The following is a 25,761-nucleotide window of genomic DNA, read 5'->3' as shown; positions in this document are numbered from 1 at the left end:
TTTAATTAATTTTATTTTATAGATAATCGCCGCCGTATTCACATTTGAGTGATAGATGAACAAATAGATTAAAAAATAAATTCATTCATGACATGCTAATTATTGTAATACTTAATTTAGAAAGTATTAAGAAAAAGTACTACATTTTAAACAGCTGAAATCAAGTTTTCAAAAAAAAAACACTCAACACATTAAAACTACATAAGTTTCTTATTACTTAATTAAACACCGACACGTCATGAAGCACAAAAATAAAGCAAAAAAACAAGTGGCAAATTTTTTTTCATAATGTTTTCTTAATTATTCAAAAATTATAAAAAGAAACCGAATGAATCAGAACAATATTAAGTCTAAATTATTATTAATAAAGAAAAAACCCAAAAACTAAAAAAGTGAAAACAGTAGGTAATTTCTTATTCATACGTTAATTGTTAAGTCAAAGAAAACAAAATATAAATCAGCGATTAAAACCAATCGGATAAGCTAACAAGCTATGGATATAATTTTTTTCAGTTGTATTGGTATAAACATACTATATAGTAAAGCGAGTTGGCCAAGAATTAATTGAATATTTTTATAAAAATGCCATATTATTCTAGATAGTTAGCGACATTCCTTTAATATTTACGGTATGTACAAATACACGGATTAAATTGCAATTATTAAATTTATGTACACATTTTAATTCCAAGTTAATTTTATAAAATAATTCTGAAAATTTTGAAATTAATGTTCAATTCAATGTTATTAACAGTCCAACATGTTAACTCTTATTTAATTATAAAATTTCTATTTCATTCTAATATATGAACACATCTATTCTTAAACAAGTTTATTCTAAAGAAATTAATACTAAAATTAAACCAAAATCACAAAAACTAATTTAAGAAAGCTAAATGCACTTCATAAGATTCGGTAAGACTTTAAATGAATTTACGAAATAGCCACTAATTCCAATGCGACTTGACGTATGCATCATAAATTCCAATACACGTTGCTAACGCAGCTGTTATTTTATTTCAGTTTTCTTTAAAGGAATAAGCATAATTTTTACAAAATTAATTACGAAGAAAACATTTTTAATTTTGAAATTTTTAATTTTTCGCTTTACTGAAATAATTTTTAAGATGCAGATGATTGTCATTTTCAAAATTGAGCGAATCAAGTGATTAACATGATCGTCAAACTTTTGACATAGCTACTTAGAAACTCCCATAATAAATTCTATTTTAATTTTTAAAGTTAATTTGCTAAATATGAAGAAATTTCTGTCTACTGAAAAATACAGTATGTAATTTGAAAATTATTTTATGAAACACAACTTATTTAATAGTTAGGCTAGGCTAAAGGTGCCAGTTACACATCAGACTACATATATCTACTATAATCGAATATGTTTCTACTTTTCTAATCAGATTTTATCTGATGTCAGACTTCTGATTACACATTAGATTTTTATTAGATTCAAATTAAATCGTATAGATTAAATTTGATGTGTAACACACACCTAATAACAAAATTCTTCGAAACTTTATTCTTAAAACTGTTGTGTATTAATTTCTTTTGAAAGCTTAATAAAATTTTTAATTAATTATATATATTTTTCTTTTTAAAATTATATAAATTTCTATATTTAATAATTAAATTTCTGTATTTAATTAATTTCTACGCATGAATTATTTTCAGAATACGAATGATGTAACAAATTACTAACTATCACTACTTATTTTGAATTTTTCAAAAATACTATACCTATTTCTTATTCAATTAAAATAAATTAATATTATTATGTGTGATTTGTAAAATATTCTTAGATAATATCAATTGATTAATTGATTAAGCATATAAAAAATATTAAGATATTTTTATTACTTACATTAAAAAAGCATAAATTTTTTACAAATTTTTATTTGTTAATTTTAATTAATAATATATGGCAGGAATGAATAAATTATATAAGATTTATTTAAATAAATAATTTCATTATTCTGGTAAATAATATAAAATGTAAAGATTGAGCTAAATTCAAAATATTTTGAATTAATTAATAATTTTTTACATTTTTCGTTTAAATTTAATATTTTCTCATATACCAATTAAATTTTACAGTTATTCCCTTTAAAATTATTCAAATTTAAATAATAAACTTAATTAAAATTTTAATTTGTTCAAATACTTATACACATAAACACCTAAAAGTATATTCTTCCAAAATTTTTGCAAAAACAAAAATTAATACACATACTGTACAACAATCCACGTAGAATACATATACCAAATTATATTCGTAATTACAATTTCAATTTTGGGTTTTATTAACTTTCACCTTTTCCAAAATTACTCAACCATATACAGTCAAGAGTTTAGCTTTATAAAAAAAAACAGCAAATTAATTTGCAAATTGTACCAAAGACATACTGTTAATTTTTGCAAAAAAAAAAATCATTTAAACATTTCCAAAATAACAATTTCAGTTCAGGCCGTTTAAAATAAAAATTTGAACTCTTTTCGTTCTTCTTGATTAAATTTCATAAAATTAGTTCGTTCTGATCCATTGGCAAGTAAAGTAGTTCAAAATTAATGTATGGATAAAATAAAAAAGAAATGTGACAAAAAAATTTTTATCACTTTAATTTTTTTTATAATAAAATTTTCTAAAATTTTTTTTTTCTTTAGGCTAATGAAATGAAAGTAATTATCAAAATATTGCAAAATATTTTTAAGTAAAATTTATTTTATATAATTTTATTTTATATAATTTTATATTTTGTAGTTAAAATTAGTCTGTCTATTAAAGCAATGTACAAAGAATAACCCATGAATCAATAAAAATTAAAAACGAATAGAAAAACTTGTAAAAAACGGAAAACCGTTTGTTCTTTTTTTTTTATCATTTATACACTCAAATATTAGAAAGAAAAACTAAATAATAAATTTTTCATTAAATTTTTGACCCGAATACCAAATATATGCGAATTTGTACGTGTATTATTGAATGTTCTTTACATTGCGTAGTTATTAGATAATTTTTTGATTAAATGAAAAATTACGTACCTAATCCACCAACACTTTTTATTTATGCAATAAATATATTTTATTGTGTACATATATATGTATATTATGAAAAATGTTATAAATATAATAAATATTGTACACAATTGTACATATATTTATGGCCTCGGTTTAAAATTAGAAGCGGTGTACTTTTAATCACTGCGTTATTAAACTTCCCTACTGTTCTAGTATCAAGTAGGCCTTGCTTCCATACTGTAAAAAAAACGTTTTCGTTGCGGTGTTTCATGTTTTATAACGTACTTATTTCAAAAACTTTTGACGAAATTGTTTGGAATTTTCAAACGATTGAAAATACGCAGGAAAAGTAGAGAGCGCCTCGAAAAATGTCTGCTTTTTATAAATTTTGTTTAAGCGGTACTGCAACTGAATATAACACTTAAATATTATTTAAACATTATCACCCTATATATCCCTGCAATGTTTCAGGTTCCTGCAATTTGAAAAAGATTGCTTAAATTGTTACAAATATCAATTGTGAATTTAAATATTTACATTCTAAAGGAATTAATGGAATTAATTTTAGACAATATGCCCATTTTCCCTGCTCGTTTTTAACTTTTAGTTAGAATCAGCAAAATCTGTCAGACTTTGAAATTAATCTAGAGTCAACCCCGTAGACTTTCATAATACAAATCAGTGGAATCAAATAGAAATTTTTCTATTACAGAAAGAAGTCAAAACTTAGCAAATATTGGCTCTATAATTTATAGAAATTCTTTCTTATGTACATAATTTAAAAAAATGTATTTTCGGAAAAAGTTTCTTTATAATTATTAATTTCAATATCTTGTTGAAGTAAATGTAGATAAAAGTCCTCTACTTCCAATAAGTTTTACTGTTTCCAGATTCTTTTAGTAATAAATAAAATTTTTTACTACATTCATTTACAGTGAAAGGAAAGTTCTGGTCAATATTTTTTTTCATTTTCCAGAGGCATAGGCGCCATAACACTCTTTTTTTCACTCCTTTTTTTCCTCTGGAACTCTTTTCATCTACTTCTCTACCAGTTCTGCTAATTTTCATAACCAAAAGAAAAACGAAGAAAAAAATAAAAAAAAAACAAGAAAAAAAAATAAAAATGTGTTTTTTTTTTTCTTTTATTTTTAGTACGATTCTTTTGTAATTATTTTTATTATTTTCTATTAATTTTTACTTTATAATTTTTCATTTTTTTTTTTTCATTTTTTTTTTTCTTTTACTTTTTTTTTTTTTATTTTCTTTGATATACAATAAAGACCAAAAAACAAAGAAAAAAAAAATAATTTTAAATTTTTTTTTTTAATTTTTTTATTTGATTTTATATATATATATATATATTTATATATATATATGTATATACTGTATATATATATATATATATTTTTTTTTAATATTTTAATCTTAACTTCTCTTTATTTTATAATTTTTTTTTCATTCTAATAATTAAGACATTAATTAAAGTATTTACCCTAAACAAAAAAAAAAAAACAAAAAAAATATGTATTAGAAATTAAAGTAAAACAAAAATTATTACAAAATAAATTTTTTCAAAATATTATTAAAAAAAAAATTAAAAAATAAAATATTGAAAACTTATAATAGAAAAAATTGATATCTAAAGAATAAAATCGAAAAAAATTTTTTTTTCTGTAGAAATAAAGTTTTTTTTTTTTTTTAATTTTCATATTTGCAAAAATTTCAATTTTAGAAAAATTTTGCAAAATACCTACACTTTTTGTTTTTTCATCTTTTTTATTGTTTTTATTTTAATTTTATTAATTTTTTTTTAATGTTACCATTTTTCTGTTGTAATTTTTAATAAAATTTCATATATATATATATATATATATACATATACTATATTTGTATATATATAGTTTTACATATTTGTTTTAAAGTTTTATATTCAATTTTTTTTTTTATTTTGTTTTCCTATCGCTTACAAAAATTTTATCCGATTTTAAGATTTTCTTGATTTTTTTTTTAACTATTAATTTTTTTTATAATTTTCATTTTTTTTTTTTTACATTTTTCGCACAAAAATATTTAATATTAAATTTTTAATTAATAATTAAGTGTTTCATTGAATTTTTTCTTCTCTTTTTCATTTAAATATTGATTTTTTTTCATATTTGGGTTCTGTTTTTTTTTTTTTCATTCATTTTATTTATTGTTTTTATTTATTATCCTTTACTATAAAATAAAAAATAAACAAGATTTTTTGTTGTTAATTATTTTCTCTTTATTATTATTATAATTTTTTTGTTTCTTCTTATATTAATTTATTGTTTTTATTACAATTTAAATTTAAAAATTATTAAAATTTTATTAAATTTTATTTCTTTTGCAATTTTTTTTTTTGTTTTTTTTTTTTTTTAATTTTATTATATTTCTTGTTCTTTTTAATATATACATACTATATTATATAAATATATATATATATATATATCATATATATATAATTATATACATATACATATTAGCTTTAATTTTAAATTGTAATTTTATTTTCTAATTTATCTTTGTGTAATAAATGGGATATTTTTTAATATTTTTAAATGATTTAAAGAAAAATGAAGGTGTTTTTTTTTTTTTTTTTTGTGGAGAAGGAATTAATGCTTAAGTTTTATGGAGGATGATGGATTTAAAAAAAAAAAAAAGGATAAGAAAGAAAGAGTGAGTGGGTGAGTGTGGTCAGATTCTATTTAAATGTGTATTATTATAATATTAATTCTTATAAATTTTTATATTTAAATTATTTATATTAATTTAAATATTCTATAATATAGAGTTCTATATAAATATATATTGTATATATGTATATATATAAAGTTTTAATATATATGTGTATATATGTACATGAAAAATTATGTTAAAATAAAAATTTGTTAATGTTTATTATTGGTATTTATTTTTTTTTTCTATTTTATTTCATTTAAATATATTTTAATATATTTTTCATTTTTAGTTAATATTGATTTTAATAATTATATAAATGTTACGTGCTGTTTTCTATTTTGAACAAAAAAAAAATTAGAATTTAAAAAATAATATTTAAGTTTATATATAATAATTATATTAATAATAATCATAATAATACATAATAATAATAGTTAAGAATCATAATAATAATAATAATAATATGTAATGTTATGCATTTTTAATATATAAATTTTATTTATTTATTTTTTAATTTTTTTCTTTAATATACTTAAATTTTCTTTTTGATTATAGTTATAAATGATTTTTCTCTTTATTTATTTTTGTTTCTTTGTTATTATTAAAATTTATTTTTCTTAAAATTAATAATTTATTAAAGTAAAATAAAATGATAATTGGGAAAAAAAAAATCTTTTTTTTTATTTTTAATTTTTTAAATATTTGTTAATTTATTTATTATATATTAAATATTAAATATATTGTTGTATTTAATTTTTTTTATATTTTGATATTTTTATATTTTTCATATTATCTTTTGATAATTTATTTACTTAACTTTTATTAGCGTATATTTTTTTTATTGATTTTGAATAATAGTAAATGAAAAATGATTTATTTTAACATAATTATAATTACTAAAATCATTTATGAATTTAAATTAACTATTTTGTAATGATTCAGTTTTAAAAAATAAATATACTCTATTTCATTATTAAAAAAAAAAAAAACAAATTATTTTAATTTTAATTGGTTACCACTTTTTTTACATTATTAAAAAATAACTTTCCTGATATTTTGGTAACACCAATAAACAATTTCATTACAACGATAAATTATCCGGAATCTTAATTAGAAAATTTTCTTTGCATTTTAAAAAAAAAATTATTTCAATTTTTGGTTGCTATTTTAAAATTTTTATTACAATTTTTTTTTAACTATTCTATTTTATTTTATATTTTTCTATTGCAAATTATATATAATTGAAAATTGTTGGCAAGAAAGATGGTAAAAAGAAATATTTTATTATTATTTTTTAAAATATTAAAATAGTTTTCATAAAATATTAAATAATATGTAAAAATTAAAATAAATTGAAGAAAACAATATGCAATGATCTAATAATTTTGAACTGAATTAAAAAGAATTTTAAAAACAAGTATAGAAAAATATATATTAATTAAATTTATTCCTTAAAATGGTAATTTATCACTTCTAGGTGATTAAACAAAGTGCTTTTGATTGAATATTTGTGTTATTTATAATTAAATTTTGATTATATTGCAATAATTTAAATATAAAAATCTTATGACAAATGGTAATATTTAAAAAAAAAAAAAGCAATTAAATTCAATCAAATTTTTAAAAAGGAATCTTAAGATTTTTTATAAAATTTTAGTTATTCTTATTAAGAGCAAATTTAATTGCAATTCTATCAAATGATTAAAACTCTTTTAATATACGTGTATGAACGCTAAATTATTACAACAAAATTAACTTTTGAAAAATTGAAGTTTTTTTTTCTATTATAGTTTTTTTTTTTATCTTGAAAAATTTTTAAATACAAACAATCCATACATGATACTTGTTAATTTTTTCTTAATATTTTTATTAAATATTCATATTTTTTAAAAATTTTCATGTAAATGCCAAAAAGAAAAAAAAATCTGCAATTTAGTTGCAATTGTAGCGGCAAATTCAATACGAAATTCTTGTTCAAAACTAATTGCAATTGAATCTAATTAAAAGAAGAATAAGAAACAAAAAAAAAATACGTAAAAATAACAAAACACAAGTCTAAATTAATTATAGTAAAAAATTTTGAAAATTTATCGATAATTATTTATTTTTTAATTTGAATTTTAGAAACATGATTAAGAATATTAAAAAAATCTTGTGTTTTGCTTTTATTTCAATTAGAATTATAATTTGAAAATTAATTATTTTTATGAGAAAAAAACAAAAACTTTATAAAATATAAAAATCTATTTTAATATTTTTTTTAAGTTTTTGCGTTCTTTTGGTTTTTTTTTTTTCTCCATAACTTCTTAAAGAAATATGTTTTATTGTTTGTGAAAATAAAAGTGAAAAAATATAACATGAAAAAAATTTTTTTTTAATAAAATTGCCAGCTTTAATTTATTTTCTTTTATTTTTACAAAAATTTTTACAAATAATTCTTAATAATTAAAAAAAAACTAAAATAACTATTTTAGAATTTTTGTTTTCTATTTTTAATACCTAATTTTTTTAATAAAATGTTATGTGAAAGTGTATGTTTATACATTAATTATTAAATTATTAAAAAAAAAAAATTAATTATTTAATCAGATATTAATCACGAATTCTACAAATTGACAAATTTCCTAGTTTATATATATATATTGAACAATTAAACAAATTTATTTTATAAAATTTTAATAAATTTGTAAAAATTAATAAATTTTAAATATTTAATGAAAAATACTTTTATTTATCAAAATCAATTTTTTATTTTTGTTGCATAAGAGCACATATTTTTTTTTTTTTGTTTTCAGAAATTTGACAGTAAATATATATTATTTTTTCGTCATTTTAATGAAATTACATTAAAATTATTTTGTGTATTTGTATACGTTTCAATTTGAAATGAATCCGTGATATATTATAAAGCCACTATTTATTTTACTACATTAGGAAATAAAAAAAAAAAAGACATAAATGAATAATAAAAAAAAAAAAATAGTAGAAATATATAAAGTCTTATCTGATATCATAATGATTATAATGAAACAGAAAAAAAAAAATAATTTTAAACTATACAAATTGTTTTTCCATTTGTATAAAAATAATTAACTAAAAAAAAAGCACAAATTTATTATTAATTTTTAAAAAAACATGTGTACTTATACACATATACGTATATATATATATATATACTTAATTACTAAATATTTGCAATTTTAATTATTAAAAGTTTGTTAATTTATTCATAAAATTTATTTCTTTTCCTTCTTTTTTTTTTATTAAAAATTATTTGTAATATAATATCATGTAAAAAATAATTGTGTATTTTTTGATAAAACCAGCTTTTTATTTCTTCGTTTTTTTTTTTTATTTTAAACCAAAGAAAAAAAAAAGAAAATAAAAATAATTATAAATTTTAATTCTAAATTATGATTGGATTCACAATAATTATTTTTTTTGTTTTTTTTTTATTTAATAAATTATCGATCTCATTTCTTTTCTTATAAATCATGAGTTTAAATTTAGTTTTCATCTTTACATTTTCAATTATATATTTTTTTTTAATTAATTAATTAAAGTTTCATATTTATTATTTATTTTTTGTTATAAAATTTAATATACATCCATAAATTGATGTACAAAATAAAAAAAAAAAAAATTTATTTATTGTATTTTTTTTTTAATTTACTTATTTGTTTTATATTATATAAAATATATTTGTATATATATACATATATATATGCGTACATATAATTGCGTAACATTTTAAGTATGTATACATGTACAATTATTATATAAATTTTCATGTGTTTTTTTTTTTTTTGCATAAATAACCTCACCTCATCTTTTCCAGATATAATTTTTCTATCTGTATGATTTTTTTTAATGTAGTAAATATTTTAAATTTATTTAAATAATGTTTTTTTTTTTCTTATATTTCTTGTTCTTATTGTTTTATTGATGTTTTTTTTTTCTTTTTTTAATTTAAACATTATCAATTTTTTTTCTTTCAATATTATTTTATTTATTATAATTAAAATGAACTTTCTGTTTTTTTTTATATAGCAAAAGAACATACTTTTTATTAAGTTTGTTATAACAATTACTTTTTTTGTAATAATTATTTTGTTGTAAAATTTACTGCTCATAGCACAATGATATTATTTATTTATTTTTACATACATTTATATATATATATACACATTATATATTTCGGTTTTTTTCTTTTTCAAGAAATATAATATTTCATTCTCAAATAAATATATACACATATTTACATATTTATTTTCATGTATACATGCATATATTTTTTTTATTTATTTATTTATTTTTTTTTTTGTGTGTGTATATATAATAAGAATTTTAAATTTATTTTTTACTTTAGTTATGTACTTTAGTATTTATTATTAATTAATAAATATAAATTTTTTTCTTTTTTTCTCTTTAATTCTGTGCAGTCCAATATGAAGGTGAATAGCCTTGTTTTGTTGCTGATTTACTTTGAGTAGATGTTTGTTGACGCTGTCCAGTACTATTTGAATCCTGTAATATAAAAATTATAAAAAAAAAAATTATAAATATAAAAATTTTGTATAGTTTATAATTTATTATATACAATTACAAAAATTTAAGAACAAATAAATAAAAAAAAAAAAAAACAAAAAATTAACAATACAACATTTTTTTCTTTCGGTAATAACTAGGATTAACGACGGTAACAATTACAATAATAAAAAAAAAGGGAATTATAAAAAAAAAATTTCCTCAAAAACAAAATAAATAATTTTTACATTTGCAATAAAATATAAGTTTGCATATAAATTTTGAATTGGTAAAATAAATCTGGTGAAATAATTAAATTTTTTTGAAAAAATTGAAAGATTAAAGAATATAAATTAAAATTAAATTTAACGTTATAATAGAAATAAAATTAACAACTTAAACAAGACCTCTATTTTTCTTTTTAACTTTGAGGACATTTTGACTAGTGAAGATTTTGTTTCTTGACATAGAACAACTAAAGTTTAAACGAATAATAAAATATTTTAGATGCTGGATTTAACTTTCAATATTACAATTTTTTAGTTGGAACACGCATAGTAAAAAATTGCGTTTTAGTGCCTAATAAAAATGTGACCTAATCTAATAGAAATGTGATAGAAGAGCTAATCCTTTTAAACAAAAAATCAAAGGTATTTTTTAATTAAATTTAAATCATACAGAATTTTTTTAACCCTAAATCAATTTCATTTATTATTTTTAATATTATTAAAATTAAATATTAATTTAATTGCATTGAAAATTATCAAAAATTTAAAAAAAAAAAGATAAAAAATGTTTTAATAATTTTTGAAAATAAAATAGTAAATAGTTAAGAAATTTATAAAAATTAAGATTGAAAAGAAAATTTATTTTAGAAAGGAAGTAGAATTATTTATATTTTATATATTTTATATTTAATTAATTTAATATTTGAATTTGTTTAAATATTAAATTAAATAAATGTTAATTAAATTTTAATGTTAAAATATTACTAACTGAAAAAAAAATAGTAGATTTATTACAAAGTTTTATGAAACTAATTAACTACATAATAAGTACAACATTTAAATTTAAAACATAATAAAACAAAAAAAAAATACAAGAACAAAATTTCAAAACCTCAAAAATATTAATAATAAAATCTACATATATATATTCTCAAAACTATATAAAAATACTTATATATATATATATTAAGTATAATACAGTAATATAAGTATAAAAATTACTTATTAAATTAAATTATTAAATTTACCAAGACATTAAGAAATAAAAGCGGAACTGAAAGCGTAAAATTTCAATTAAAAGCTCCTATTAATTTAAAGTTTATTATAGGTAAAAAAATTTAAAATTTTTTGTTTTACTCTTTTAATCTAAAACTTTGTCAAATTATTTCAATGCCCATACAATTTAAATTACATTTGTTCAATTGCATAATGACAAAAAAGCAGGCAACGAAAACTGAAATTGAAACTTAAAAAATTTTTTATTTTAAACGTAAACGCAATTAATAAAATAAATTTAATGCGATTTTAATAAGGTTTTTTTTATAATATTATTGTTGAAGAATTCCAAATTAATTTACTTAAAATTTTAAAAATTCTTTAAATTATTTAATGTATTCTATTAAATATTACAAAAATATTTTGTTTAAATAATAAACCGAATATTATTTTAGTATTTAAAGGTATACAAAAGTATTATTGAGTATATAAAATATGCCAAATGTTAAGAGATTATTAATGATTATTCGTTATTCCTAAAATAATACAAAACTTTTATTAACGTAATAAAATTAATATTAAAAAAAATATCGACCCAATTACCAGTAAATAATAACATTAAATAATTTTTTGATCCTTAGAAAATTAAATTTTTCTTTTGAATTTTATTAATTATTTTTCATATTAATTCGATTTTAAGGACGAACATTTTAAACTTATATTACAAAAATAACCAATTGAATTTTCTTGAAAAAAAAAAAAATATTTTTTATAGAAATTATTTATCTATTGTTTCTCTACTTGAGAATAATAATGTTTTATTATTTAATTGGAAAATTACATTTAAAAACAAAAAAAAAAATTACCACTTAACAAATATTTTAAAGGATAATCACCTACATTTTCGCTTAATTTACAAACAAAAATTATAAAATTAAAAAAGAAAAAAAAAAATGAAAACCTAAATTTTATATTATTAAAACATAATTAAACTAAACAGAAACAAAGAAAAAAAATAAACAAATATTAAAATGTTTTCTTGTAATATTTTTTTAACTCAAAACTTACCCGACGTGATGAATTATGAATTCTGCCGTCCATCTAAGACGAACGAATATAAAAAAAACCAAAAACAGAAAAAAATGCATGCAATAATAATAAATTTTGTAATTTCTTTCATTTTACTTTTTTTGTATTTTGTTTAACTTGTTTGTTTTATTCTTAAAATTTAATTTAAATTTTTTTTTTATAAAATTTTTAAGCTTTATTTTTTATTGATTTATTTTTTTAATTTTTATTCCTAACTAATTTTAAAATTTATATATAAATATCAAATGTACAATGATAATGAAAATTTTAATATCATAAAGTGAATATATTTATTTTATAATATATTTTTTTTTTCTATAAACCTAATTAATTGATTATATTAATGAAAAAATTTATGTTTTATTATTTTAATGAAAAACGGCAGCGAAAGTTTTGCAATCATTTAAATAAAAAATAAAATAATTTTTAAAATTACAACAAAATTTTCTGTGTAAAAAAATTTAATACAACATAATGACATTTGGATGGTTTATTTTAAAAGTAAGCTAAGTTCATTTAAAATAAAAATGAAATATTGTACTATTTGAGCTAAAAATTACTAAAAATATTAGTAATAATACTTATTTGCTTAATAGTACGTTTATTTTCCTATCCAAATAAACAAGTTTCAATTTAAACTATTGATAATTTCATTGCATTGGAAAGGAAAACAATTTCGAAATTGCAAATCGATTTAGGTTTCTTTCAAATTAAGCCATCCATTTATTTAAAGCAAATTCCAACGTGATTTTATTTTTCGTTATTAATAATAACTAATAGCTCATAATTCGTCTACGAATATCAGAATGTCAGAAATGACTAAAATATTTTTATAAAATTAATTATTCAAAATTTCATTTAATGAATATTATTTTTTTTTTTAAATTAGTATTGAGTTTGTTATTAAAATGTAATATTATTCGAACAATGCAAGATTATGCACATGCATAAATCAAATTTTATGTGTTTAGTAAAAAGATATAAAATAAATTTCAAAGAATAAAAAACTGTTTATCCTCGTCTTTTTATCTATATCAAAATTAAATTTAAAAACCTATGCCAAAATTTCAATTTAAAAAAAAAAAATTGCTAAGTATTCGATTTAACTAACAATAAATTAAAGATGAAAATGACCTTTTCATTGTGATATTTTGAAATAATGAATTTTGATTGAGTTGAAAAATATTATCATTCAAATAAAATAGAATCGGTTTCAAAAAAATTTAACTTTTATTGGATATATGAGGCACGATTTAGCACATTAGTGGCCTACTTGCAAAAATGACATTTCGAGTAAATAGCGATTGAAATACTCGAATTAAAAACGCAAAAACGAACTTATGTCAAAATAGAGTAAAAAGAAGAGTAAACTAAGTATTTTGAAAATATAGAACAATTCTTTAGTTAGGCCATTATATAGCTCTATTGAATATAATAACTCATTTTTATAAAATCAAAAATTTTGGATGGGCCACTAATATGCTTAGTGTCTCACATGAAATTTAAAATCAAAAATTTTGGATGGGCCACTAATGTGCTTAGTGCCACAAATAAATTTAGCGATTCAATTATCAAAATAAATTTAGCGATTTTGGCAGTGTAAATTATCACGCCGGAAATATTTTATTTTTATTCGAAACGTTCCATTCGTTATGTTGTATATAAATTTTAAATTTTAATAGGAAAACATTTTATAATAAAACGTATTATAAATAAATATTTATATTAACATAATAATCAAATTGCAATCAATTTATTTTTAGTTTCTCATTAAAAAAAAAAAAATATTTTTTTCTTTTTTTATAAACTAAATTTTTTTTCTAAATGTTATAATATTATTATTATTATACTTCTACTTCCTTGCACCAACACCAAATGACTAAGAAAAAGAAAGAAAATAAAAAAAAACAATAGATAAGCTTGTCAAAGAAATGAAACACGAAATTTTGAAAAAAAAAAAGTTGTAGTAGATAATTAAATTTTGAAATATAAAGGTAAAAACTAATTATTTTAATTTTTTAAGAATTAAAATATAGTAAATTTACATGCGTTATTTATATGGGATACAAAAAGGCTATGGTATGTGCTAACAAAACTTTACATTTTTTCATTTTGTTCTAAATTTTTTTTTCGACCTTTCATTATTTAAAATTAAAACTATTTGACTAAAAAAAAAAAATTCAATAGAAAAAAATAATTAAAAGTATTAAAATAAAAATACTAAAATGAAAAAAAAAAAAATTCAAACTAAAAATAAATTTTATGAAACTACCTGATGAATTGGCTGGTGCATATTCATATTATGTGGAGCCAATGGTTGTATATACATTCCATATGGTTGAGCAGATGTTGCTCCAGCAGTCTGTGTTCCCGTCAGGCTAAAAGGTGGTGGTGTAGCTGAATGGAAATTTTGTTTTTCGTATGACTACATAAAAAAATTTCAAAAAAAAAACCAACATTAAAAATATATTTTATAATAAAAATTATTCAATATTTTTGGTTTAACATACATTGACTTTATTTAAAGCTACATGGCTTTTTCCATAAATAGATGAAGTAATATCAGTTCCTGATCCAGTTGGTGCCGGATTTGATACATTTTGAGATTTTGTTTGTTGACTAACACCAGAACCTGGATAAGCACCCTTTGTATATGCATCCTGTGATGCAGCTTGTGTTAATGCATCATAATTTGCTGAGCCATAACCACTATTATAGGACGGTTTTGGGAATTGGCCCCCAGATGTTGCATTTGCAGTTGGAATTTGTTGCTAAATATATTAAAAAAAAAAAAAAAAAAAAGAGTTTATAAAATTCAATTTTAATACAAAAAAAAAAGGATTAATATTATTTACAGGATAAATAGCGGGTGTCATATTTCCATATGCTTGAAAACCTGTTGGCATAACATTTCCACCATAATGATAATAGAAAGGAACGTTAACATTCAACATTTGGCCACTTGGCCCAGAAGGTTGTGACATTGTGCTAGAAACCTAAAATTATAAAATATAAAAATTAATTTTTAATATTATTTTAAAAAGTTCACAAGGTCTAGCCAAGAAAACTTCACATTTCGCCTTCAACTGTTTCCATGAATTGAAGAATTAAACTTAATTATATCATTTTAACGATGATAATAAATTATTAATAATGATAAGAAGTATATTATCATTACTTTTATTGTATATGATATACTTACATTACTAACTGGACTCGAATTATTATCAGTTCTTGTAAATCGACCATCCGTCATTGCTGAATATGTTACTGACCCTAAACTAGCATCTCTGACTCCAGCTGCACTTAAACTTGTTGGTGGATAATTTATATCATAATATTGAGCCTAAAATATTTTTATAAGAAATATTTCCATAATATTAAATTTAAAATAAAAATTAATGTTCACATTATTTGATGATGGTTATGTACATATAATGCTTCATTCTTTTTTTTTAGTTTCTTCTTTTAACCAATTAAAACAAAAAAATGCAGAAATGCAGTTTATTAGTAAATTTGGAATGCGTAAATGATGATTTTGAAGTTATTAAGTTTATGTTAAAATTATTCTGTGCACTTGTAAAATAATTGTAAAATGATGCAAAACAAAAACATAAATTATGTATTCCTTTTTTTCTTTTGTTTTTCATTAAATTTTAACGATTAATCAATAGAATTTAAAAATATTCTCTTTAATTTTGAAAAAAGAAATTAATAATTTTTCTTGATTTAGAAATTAAAACAAAAGTTTTAACAAAACTAAAATTTAAATTATTTAAAAAGGAACACAAAAATTTGAACATAAGAAAACAAAATTGAATTTTATACAAAAAAAATGTAAAAAAGTAGTATTAAAGTTATTTTTCTCTTTTCTCTCATTTTATTTACAAGTACAAGTTGAGGTAGAGCACGAACTCACCACATGAGGCATTCTCTGTTGCATCATTTGAACTTCCTCGTATGAATAAACTGCAGGCTGCTGATAATATGGCATTCCAGTCTGAATATATTGACTAACCATTTGTATATTTGGTACCATTCCACTTGCATTACTACTATTTTTATTTGCACTACTGCTTGTGGAATTATTTCCACTAACACCAGTTACACCAGTACCGCTACTAACACCACTACCAGTTACACTATTGCCACCAGATACACCCGTTGATGATGATGAGTTTGTTTGAACTTTATTACTTGCATTATTGGAAGCATTTGCTAATGCACTTAATGCCGTTGAGTTCATGCTATTGTTTGCGTTTGATGTAACAACTGAAGATGATACAGAGCTAACAGTACTACTAACACTACTTGATGTCACATTTGATACACTAAAAATATAAAAAGTATATAAAAATTAATATGTAAATATAAAAACTACATTTGTATTATAAAAAAGCGAAAAAAACTTGAAATATTGGAAATTGATAAATTTCATGAGAATCAATTAATCCCTAATGTATAGATAATTCTTCTAAATTTACAACATTTTTATTCATGTTTTTAGGGATTTTGGATGATAAATTCAATTAGAGTTATTAAATGAACTCTATTCGGTAAAACAAATGATTTATAAATTGATATATTAAAAATTCTGAGAAAATTTAGTTATGGTTTGAATTAGAAAAAAAATACCAATTACTGAAACAATTTTAATTAACTTAGTAAAACTTTATATATTCAGTATAGATTTTACAGCAATGTTAAATTTTTTTGATAGCTATCATTTGCTTTTATTGAGGAAATTGTTCAGCAAATCCGATACAATTTAAAATTTATATTGCTAGCAATATTTAGTTTTTTTTTCATAATTATAAATATTATATGAAACATGATTATCTTTTTAAAATTAATTATTAAGAAATTAATTAATATTGAATGATTATTTTACATTGATCAAATAGCAAAAAGCACATGCAAAATAAATAAAATACATAATTACAATGATTAAAATTTACTACAAAAAAAATATATATGTATATAAGTCACAGAAATAAAAAAAAATTTAAAAATTAAAAAAAGAAAGAATAATCGAATAAAATGTTTGCTCACCTGTCATAATGGGAACTCGATGAAGTCGAAGTCTCCTTTAACTTAGAACTACTGAAATTACCGTATTGTGTCGATGATGTATTTGAATTACCGGTATTATACCTAAGATATTTAGATTATTTTTTTTAATAATGCATTTTTTATTAGTGCAGAACAAGTTAATTAGAAAAATTAACGTATTTAGTTAAGCCATAACTTAAAAACAAAAATAAAGTTAAAATTCTTTTTTATATTTTCTGTCCATAATTTTTTTTATGTTATTCTTTATGAATTATTAACATTATTATAAAAAGCAGCTATTTTAGAATGAATCAAATCTTTATTAGACAATTATTAGAGAATTTATTAAAGAATTTATTAATCACTGTTGCTTGCTTAATTGAACGACAGTTTACAACAATCAAACAGTTCACATTATATTTGACCAAATATAATTAAATATTAATTTTTATAAATACATAATACATACTTTTTATACTTATTGTTTCAAAATTCGATTGAAATGATTTGATTGATTTTACACAATACATTTTTTTTGAAATCACAAAATTCATTCAAGAATTATTTAACAAAATTATGATTAAAAATTAAACACACACATTGTTATAAGTTTATGAAAATAAATAAACATTTACATTCAATAGTGTGATGGAATTAACATAAGTAATTAATGAAAGTGATGAGAAAATAAAAAAACAATTCTTTTTCTATCAAACGATTATAATAATAAAAATAAAATATATTCTTAAATAATTATAATTATATATTCTTATATAATATATTCTTTTTGTTATCTTCAGAAAAATGGAGAGTATTTGGAATTGAACTTCCAAAAAAATGAAAAAAGTGTTAATAAATCACAAAATAAAGTTTTATTGAAATATGATTTAAAATTTTATTTTGAATTATAGGTAATAACTATTTTGTTTTGAATAAATGTGTTATGAAAAGCAAAACAAAGCATAATAATTATTATGATTAAAAAATCTGATTACTTACATATTAAAATACTGAATTTAAATATTAATAATTATATTTACTTACCCTGAACTATTAGAGAGACCTCCAGTACCTCCATATACACTTTGACTATTTTGGTATGCACTTTGTTGAGTTGGAAACGCTGATGTTGTCTGATTACTTTGGTACTGGCTAGATAAATATCCACTGTTTGTGTTAGAACTATGTATTTGTTTTTTTTTTAATATTACGATTAGTAATTAGAAAACCGAAAAAAAACGAAAAAAATAAAGAATGTTATGATAGGAAATTTTTTGTGTAATTTTAATTTAATTTTTTTGTATTTTTATGTTGAAATTAATTATTATTATTAAATTAATAATTTACAAAATAAAAAAAACTCAAAACAAAGACAAAGAAATATTGAATTTGATATGCTTAATGTGAGTTAATAATGAAAAAAAAAAACAAGTACAAAAAAAATTTGTCTTACGCAAATGTTTGGAACACGAAACAGAATAAACAAAATACAAAACGCATAAAATCAAAAGGAATTACCTTGAATTATTAACAGAATTGCTATTTCCTCCGACAGGAATGTTTTGTGATGAATTTCCACTATTTACAGCACCACTAACAACAGAACTGGATGTATTATTTCCTGTTCCAGTCGACTGTTGTTGATACGAATTGACAGAATTTTGGTTATATGAATTATATGAATTCGCTGAAGGTTGATAGCTATTTCCAGATGAAACCTAAAATTTGTTTGTATAATGTATAATTAAGCTAATATGCATATGTCAACAATTTTCTAAATATTTTGAATGTGTATACAACATGGTTAACATTCTGAAAATCTAACATAAAATGTATTTTTATAAAAAGTTCGATATGCCAAATTTGACACAAAATTTTTTATAATCGTGTAAGTAATAACAAAATATCAAACATGAAAATTAAATCAATTTTTTGTTTCATTTATCAAAAGTTGAATTATTGGATTATTTAATTTTCAATAAAATTAATCTTACTTATAACTACTTTTCAAAAAAATGCAAATTGTAATTAAAATTAAATAAATGGCAAAGCGATAATTTTCTTAAATTCCAATTACAAAACATCAACAAATATTTTGTTTTAATATCACACGTTATATATAAAGATAACACCATGAATTCTCGTTTCTCTATAGTTAGGAATTCGTAATTATTAATAAAATAATACTTACTTGCGTATTAGCATAACTTGAACTGCTGTAACCTTGATTCGCACCAGATGATTGATACGCAGTTGTACCTTTATTAGTAGATTGATTGGAATTATATGAACTTGGATGTAACAAATGATTGCCAGTCGTGTTTGTTGAAGTTACATACGGATCATTCTTAGTTAATTGATCTAAAGCATTAGTAGCGGTCGAACTCATAGATGCAACATTGGAATTTTGTTGAACATTTGCAGATGCTCTTTGAGAATACGTTGAAGTTAAATTATCATTCTAAAATAAAAACATTATTTTTAAGAATTAAATATAGAAAAATTGAAATAAGATAAATTGATTTACGATTTGTGAAGATTGTAAACCAGCTGCCGACAGAGCAGATTGCTGTGCTGATTGTTTCACTGACTGATAATCATTTGCAACATCTTGGTTGACATTTTGTTGACTATCTAATGTAGTAGCTGCATTAAATTTATCAGTTATCGTATCAAAAGAGTCTTCCGCACCAAATGCTAGACCACCAAATTGCACATCTAAATAACCAATATTATTTAAAGTATCACCAGGCATTTCAACTGCAGATGATGGAATTTTAGATGGAGGAGGAACTTTAGCACGAGTTCTTCTAACTGATGTCTGTTGCTGATTTTGTTGAGCTTGCTGTTGTTGTTGCTGTGATGCTGCTACCACACTTTGATCACTAAATACATTCCCATAAGTATTTGCATATTGCACATTACCAGAATTTGTATAGGAATTAACAACCGATTGTTGTTGTTGCACTTGTTGCTGTTGCTGACTCTGAGCATTTTGAGCTGATAAAGAATTAAAATACTGAGATTGTTCTGCTGATAGTGTGGCAGATTTTAACTGCTGTGCAGCTGCAGCCGCTGCGGCATCCAAACCTGTCAGACCACGTAAATGCTGATTAGAAGTGGGATTCGCTGAATGAATATCCGGAAACTGCACTGGATTCACAACATTTCCAACGAGATTTCCGGTCGCGGCTGCAACTGATCCCGCCGTCGCAGTGCTTGACACCACAGTTGTACTATACTGTTGAACTAAATCATCAGTAGCATAGTTTGATGATTGGGCAGAATTATTTAAGTGCTGCTCTAAACCAGGGGGCGCTGACAATTCGGACGCAATGCCACCGCCTGTAATACTAGTTCCAATATTTCCAGCAACTATACTCGAAGTAGTATTTTGCAAATTACTTGTTGTAAACACCTTGCTGTCTTTAAGTGAACCAACATATTCTTCATTATCCCAATCACCCCAAGCATCATCTTGTTGCTGCATTTGCTGTTGTTTTTCTGCATTTTGGGCTATTGTATTGTCCCAAGTATCCACTTCCTGAGGAGGCTCTTGATCCCTTCGAGAATAACCTCTCCCGCTTCCCCGATCATCCCTCGATCCCATTCCCCTCGGACCCATTCGACCACCTCTACCACCACGACCACCGAAGCTTCCTCTTCCGGTTCCACGTCCGCGACCACGCCATCCACCACTACTTTCATTGCGATTAATGTCTCGACTTGTATCATTTCCGGCTGCATTACGATCATTCTCACGAGCTTCTCTTCCACGCCCTATAATAATAAAAAAATACGTATATAATCCATGTCAACTACTTTTAAAGCTTATTAATTACATCCTCGGCTATCAGAACCGCCACGTCCACCTCTATTACTGCTACGATTTCTTGTTTTTTCTTTTTTATCTGTATTTGCATTACTATCTACAGACCAATCCCCATCACCTCCAGCTTCGTTTCCTGTAGTTGCAACACGATTCTTTTTCTTTTTTGACGATGTTTCGAATGCATTCTATATAATAACACAAACAATAAAATTTAGATATAAAATTTCAATATTTTAGTGTCGGTAAAATTAAATACAAGTAAAATAGTTAATTACCACTGGAAGCGTTTCTAAAAGAAATACAACAGCCCTCTCTAAATTATTATCGCACTCATACAATGCACAACAAACATCTTCTTCTGACCGTTGCGTCATCTCAATTAAAGTTGTTACTTTTTCGCGCATTTTTGGATCTTCATTACCACTACTGATATCAGTTATTTGAGCAATGCGCATCTGTTCAGCTGTCGGCTAAAATAATAAACAGTAAAAATTAATCAAATAATTTTTAAAACAAATAAAATGAATTATACTTTTTGTTGTGGTTTCTCTTTTTCTGGTTTGTTTGAATCTGTTTTTTTATTATTAACAGATGTTGAATCACCTCCGCTACCAGTACTATTACTGACACTGTTTGTCTTCTTCTGGTTCCGGCCGCCACCGCCCGATGATCGTGCTTGTGTGCTCATGATTTATTATATATACACTGTATTTACAAGATTAATTTCTAAAATACAAAAAAAAAAAGAAAACATGAATAATCGAAAAATTTTCAATATATAACGAAAACTTATTGAATGATAAAGCTTTCGCGACAATTATTTTATAAAAGTGCGTAATAGAATTTAAAAAAATCTAGGTAAGATTTGGAAATTGTAATATGTGTTTTCTATTTTCATCTAGGTATTCAAATTATAATTTTCATATGATTTAAAAATCACAAGAATTGAAGTTGTCTAAATTTTTTGTTATTAAATCTTAAAAACAATGTGAATAACCCCTTGCCTACCTTCTGAAATATTTCAGCAAACAATAACAAAATAATTAATTTTAATGAAATTGTTTATGTAGAATATATTAATAAATCACTTACAAAATAATAAAATATCTTGAATAATAATTTGAAAAATTAAAAGAAATTTAATTTAGTTTTTTATAAAGAAAATTGACTAACAAGATAAGTATATGCGTGGGTATATACATAATTATATTATCATATCTAGCCAAGTATTAATTGGTTCTTACCGAAATATTATTTATTCAAAATTAAAATTTATAAAATATAATTAAATAAAAAAGAATTATTCAATTTTTATGAAAGTTTTTAAATAGTTCAAATTCAAAATATTTTCCTATTTATATTTGTACACGAATATATTATATGAAATGGGCCAAGTTCATTAACTTTTAAAATTTACACCGATTAATCAATGGATAAAAACCGGTGATTCAATTTAAAACATACATACACGTACCTACATTTAAAATATTAATATTATGTATATATGTTTAAATAATCACCATTTTTTTTAATTCTTTGAATAGGTGAAAAATTTCTAGATTAAATTTTTAGATTAAAATAAAAATATAAGTTTTCTTTTTCAAAACTCTAATTATTTGTCAAAGAAAATGTTCACAAACTGAAATTTTCGGAACTAACAACAAAGTCTTACAAATAGAAGAAAAATTTTTTTAAAACTTTCTTCTTTGTTCTTTAGTTTATCAAACCTCATCAACTAAAAAATTTAAAGCAGAGAAATCGCTTGCATTTAATAGTTTTTTTTTTCTTTAATGAGACCGCAATTTTTTCTATCGTACAAAATTAGAAGTTTCAATATTAAAATTTTATATACCTACTACTTTTAACTTTTTTATATAAATTATCTTTTTAATAATAAATTTAAAATGAATTTTTAATTGAAAGCATCAAAATTTTTGATTATTTTAGTAAATAAATCTATTAAAATTTCATAAACCATGTGCCAATCGTTTCATATACAGCCAGACGCCATTTCTATATTTATGTAAAAAAAAAAAAATTAAACACTTTTCACTATAAATTTCAACAAATCAAAACGGTTATGGTGCGGATAAGGGACATCGCTATTCGACATTTTTACGGGTATGACGATTACTTTTTATAAAGAAATCTATAAACTAAGATTTTTGATTTAATATGAAAAAATAATTTCACTTTTATAAAACAACTATTGCTTGAAGTAAATTTTAATATTTTATATAATTTTTAATAATTTTTTTACCCAAAATTAAAGACAGAAAATCTTATAAAAATACTATCGTACCTGACGAAAAAAAATGCGCTGAGAACGCATATGAAAGTACGGGAATAACTGGAATTGAAATTATTGAAAAGTAATTTTTTGACAACCATTTTTTTTTGTATGTAAAATCGGCATTTCTTTTTCAAAATTCAATTTTCTGTGATTCACAATTACCATTCACAATTACATTGCATCGTTGGATAATTTTAAAAATTAATTTATAATCCCTATATTATAATATTTTAGCATCAAACGTTTTTTATTAGATTTTATTTAATAGGAAATATGAAATTCAGATGGACGCTTATTGAGATAACCAACTATCATACACAAATTTATTCATAAAATTTTTAATAATAAAAAATTATTTAAAAACTATGAAAAACCCTGAGTATCAAAAAATGGTGCTTAAAAGCATAAATTTAATTTTCAATTTTATTTATAAATAGAAATTGAGTTTTTTTTCATATTTCATAAGTTCTTCGTACATTTCTTAAATTTTTTTATCTAAAATAATTTAGCATACCACTAAAATTTTGAAATTACAAAAGTTCTCAATTTACAAGTGAAACAAAAAACATTTTTATTAATTAATGTCTGAAATATTTTATAATTTCTAACTGTTATTTGATCAATTTTCATGATAAAATTTAAGGAAGTTTTAAAACAAGTTATCGCGAACAGAAATGTCTAATTTTCATGGCTTTGATTTAAATAAAATCATAAAATTTAGCTTGTTATTAAACTAAATTTGATGTCTATACTAGTTATCGAATGTTTTGAAATTTTAATTGATATTTTCACCTAAATAAGTATGTTCTATATGGAAAAGTATTTGCTCGATAATCTAACACATTGAGCATTGTGAATATGCTTCAAAAATTTACGTCGTTGTAGATTTATTTCAATAAGTTTGTTGGGATATTTTGACATTAACCTATGCGTCATTATTTTCTTTCACTGTTTTTTTTTTATATCAAAGAAAAATAAAAATTTTATTAAAAGCTCAAAGTAATTAATAAAGACATTCAATTAAGTATTATCAGCAATGCAAGATAATCGTCCAGAGTTATACGAAGAAGTTAAACTTTTTCGAAATGCAAGAGAACGTGAAAAATATGATAACATGGTAAACTTGGTACAGTTTTTTACGTTCAATATTTTTACAAATCCTTATTTTTTAGGCTGATTTATATGCTTTAATAAACACATTACAAAATTTAGAGAAAGCTTATATTTGGGATTCTATATCAGCTCAAGAATATACAGCAGCTTGTTCAAAATTACTTGTTCAATATAAAGTAGCCTTTAAGCAGGTACAAAGTGAAGAATTTCCAAATGTTGATGCCTTTGTAAAGAAATTTAGATTAGATTGTCCTGCCGCTATGGAACGCATTAAAGAGGATCGACCTATAACAATAAAGGATGATAAAGGAAATACAAGCAAATGTATTGCTGATATAGTTTCATTATTTATAACAATAATGGATAAATTGAGATTAAAAATTAGAACAATGGATGAATTGCATTTTGAATTAAAAGATTTGGTTGATACAATGAATCGACTATCATTAATACCAGAGGATTTTGAAGCGAAAGCAAAAGTAGAAAATTGGTTAGCCACTTTAAATGAAATGCAGGCATCTGATGAACTGAGTGATGCACAAGTCAGACAATTTTTATTCGATTTAGAATCGTCTTATGCCGCATTTAATAAATTATTGCATACAACATAGGTTTGTTAAAATTGAAAATGAAATTAAACACACATGCATACATATTATATATTTAATATTTTTTATTTATGTTACAAAATATTATTAATCTAAATTTTATATAGAATAAAAATTTTATTCAGTATAAATCTGTCATTTGTCTTGTATTCTTTTAATCAATCTTGAAATTGACACAGAACCTATCTAGTTAAATCAATTTTGAAATTAATCAATTAAAATTTAAAGATTTTTGAATATACACTAAGTCCTCGAGATACGACATCTTCTAATACGACATTTTGAGTTACG

General features: G+C 21.3%; 2 protein-coding genes across 7 annotated transcripts; one reads left to right on the top strand and one right to left on the bottom strand.

Moving 5' to 3' along the window:
* Nucleotides 1–9,700: 9,700 nt before the first annotated feature.
* On the bottom strand, nucleotides 9,701–23,795 carry LOC129615766 (protein lingerer). Of its 6 annotated transcripts, none has more exons than XM_055531141.1 (16): nucleotides 23,717–23,795; nucleotides 21,989–22,182; nucleotides 21,732–21,926; nucleotides 21,467–21,641; nucleotides 20,152–21,404; nucleotides 19,816–20,085; nucleotides 19,143–19,342; nucleotides 18,669–18,776; nucleotides 17,625–17,726; nucleotides 16,492–16,903; nucleotides 15,775–15,918; nucleotides 15,428–15,568; nucleotides 15,083–15,343; nucleotides 14,845–14,997; nucleotides 12,552–12,584; nucleotides 9,701–10,260 (listed from the first exon to the last, which is right to left on the bottom strand). In XM_055531141.1, exons 2-16 carry the CDS (start codon nucleotides 22,142–22,144, stop codon nucleotides 10,162–10,164), a joined length of 3,702 nt encoding a protein of 1,233 aa, XP_055387116.1. In that variant the 5' UTR covers nucleotides 22,145–22,182; nucleotides 23,717–23,795; the 3' UTR covers nucleotides 9,701–10,161. The 6 variants fall into 6 exon arrangements, with proteins under 6 accessions (XP_055387116.1, XP_055387119.1, XP_055387118.1 ...); XM_055531139.1 differs by having other exon boundaries at nucleotides 9,712–10,260; nucleotides 18,669–18,806; XM_055531140.1 differs by having other exon boundaries at nucleotides 9,712–10,260; nucleotides 18,669–18,806; nucleotides 23,759–23,794.
* Nucleotides 23,796–24,689: 894 nt separating this feature from the next.
* On the top strand, nucleotides 24,690–25,608 carry LOC129615734 (vacuolar protein sorting-associated protein 28 homolog). The gene is made up of 2 exons (XM_055531104.1): nucleotides 24,690–24,866; nucleotides 24,922–25,608. The coding sequence occupies exons 1-2, from the start codon at nucleotides 24,786–24,788 to the stop codon at nucleotides 25,471–25,473; spliced, it is 633 nt and encodes a 210-aa protein (XP_055387079.1). The 5' UTR covers nucleotides 24,690–24,785; the 3' UTR covers nucleotides 25,474–25,608.
* Nucleotides 25,609–25,761: the final 153 nt, after the last annotated feature.

Source organism: Condylostylus longicornis, unplaced genomic scaffold (genome assembly GCF_029603195.1).
Source record: "Condylostylus longicornis isolate FDR11 unplaced genomic scaffold, ASM2960319v2 ptg000145l, whole genome shotgun sequence".
NCBI lineage: Eukaryota > Metazoa > Arthropoda > Insecta > Diptera > Dolichopodidae > Condylostylus > Condylostylus longicornis.
This window is presented reverse-complemented; position numbering and strand designations above follow the sequence as displayed.